Source organism: Aplysia californica, unplaced genomic scaffold (genome assembly GCF_000002075.1).
Source record: "Aplysia californica isolate F4 #8 unplaced genomic scaffold, AplCal3.0 scaffold01008, whole genome shotgun sequence".
NCBI lineage: Eukaryota > Metazoa > Mollusca > Gastropoda > Aplysiida > Aplysiidae > Aplysia > Aplysia californica.
This window is the reverse complement of record NW_004798278.1, coordinates 215,809-217,529: the sequence shown is the minus strand read 5'-3', so window position 1 is coordinate 217,529 and position 1,721 is coordinate 215,809. Positions and strand designations below refer to the sequence as shown.

Genomic DNA, 1,721 nt, shown 5'->3' with positions numbered 1-1,721 from the left:
CACACACACACACACACACACACACACACCATACTAACGAACAAAGACAGTTGCAGCTCTTTTCTTGTTGTTGTTGTTGTTGCTGTTGTTGCCCTTAGTGGTTTTTGTTTTTGCTGTACTGTTGTATGCTGCTGACGTTCTGTTCTTAGTTCTATTGTTTGTTGCATCAATATTTGGGCTGTCTATAATGTGTACAGACAGAAAGTCTACTCTACTGTACTGAAAGTCTTTGTGGATTTTTGCCAACTTTAAGCTCGCCTTCTCAACTGTTTCAGATGATTTCTTCCTAAAGGCAACAAAATTTTCATCTTTAAATTTAGCAAAATAAAAGCTTTGTCAAATTTGTCATAATATTTGAATGCCTGCTCTAGAAAGCCTTCCTTGTCAGTTGTGGAGATTAGATAACTAGGCCTAGGACCATCAGGCTGGGAAGCAAAATGGAATTGGTAGATCTAGATGATGCTAGATTCTAATCATCAACGTAAAAGAGCTCCGTGTTCACTCTCTGTCGCAATTAACACCACATTAGTTGTCACAGCGTCACTCTGTGGCATTAACACTACCATCTCGATTAAGACATTAATTATTATACACAGGACAGATGGGCTAAAATTTGGTATTTCACTCCCGCACAGAGAACATGCATTGCTTTGTTTGAGGATCAAACTGCAGTATTTTTTTGCTGCCCAAATCACAGACATGACCACTAGAACTGTCGTAAATCAATTATTCTCAAGGAAATTTCAATACAAAAATTATGTGCTTGGATGGTCCAAAGCGCAGAAATTACTACGCAATTATTAGGTTTAGTGTGATATAGTTTGAATAAAGAGCAACAAACATTTCAAACTCAAACGCTTTTAATTTGAAAAAAGTATAAAGTCAATTCATGTAAAACGGTTGAAAATGAACAAGCATAGCGGTAGTGAAAGTAAAATAATGCCAAATCTTAAGTTTAGTCAATAATGCCACCTGTTTCTAATGTTGTAAGTGAAAACCATGAAATGCTCAAAACGTATTTACAGTTTCCATTGAACGCTCAAGCCTTGGAAGTCACCAAACTTTGGTGGCCATTTTCTCTCTGCCTTTACCTCCAACATCTGGTGACCCCACCTCCTTCAATCACAAAGATCTCGACTTCTATTAAAGATAGACATAAGTATTTTTTTCACTTAAAGCAAGACAAAAAATGTACAAGCTTTAACTTTTTAAAGATTCTATAGAATTTAACTTTCGTATGTCCAAAAATTAATGAGTGCCCAATTCCACCATTTCGTGACACATATTTTTGTGATGAATGAAGGTCTAGTTTAATTAGAGACGTAATTCATAAAAATGTTTTTGCTGAGAAAATTCATGGTTTGCTTGTACTTCTCCACAGTATACCTTCTTGAATGAAAGCAAGTTCAATCTGGCGCTTGCATGGGCTGGCGTCGATGATGATGGGGTGAGTTGATAAAGTTACAGTTTTATCAGGTATAATCACAATCTTATATCTAAACATCTAACAACATCTAAAGGCCAGTGACATGGAAGAACCTTTTCAATCTGCTTATAAAAGGCACCACAGTACGGAAACCGCTCTTTTAAAGGTATCATCAGATGTTTTAAATGAAATCGATAATAAAAAAGTCTGTGTTTTGGTTCTGCTTGATTTGTCAGCAGCGTTCGATACCATCGACCACGAAATTTTACTAGAGAGATTGGAAAAGTCATTTTTA

General features: G+C 36.1%; 1 protein-coding gene across 1 annotated transcript in view; it reads left to right on the top strand.

The window, feature by feature from the left end:
- LOC101860057 (sortilin) overlaps nt 1-1,721 on the top strand; it is a gene marked incomplete in the record, with an annotated part of 30,054 nt that overhangs the window by 1,556 nt on the left and 26,777 nt on the right. Inside the window, 1 exon segment of the mRNA XM_013089651.2 lies at nt 1,382-1,447. Coding sequence (XP_012945105.2) covers nt 1,382-1,447 — 66 coding nt within the window.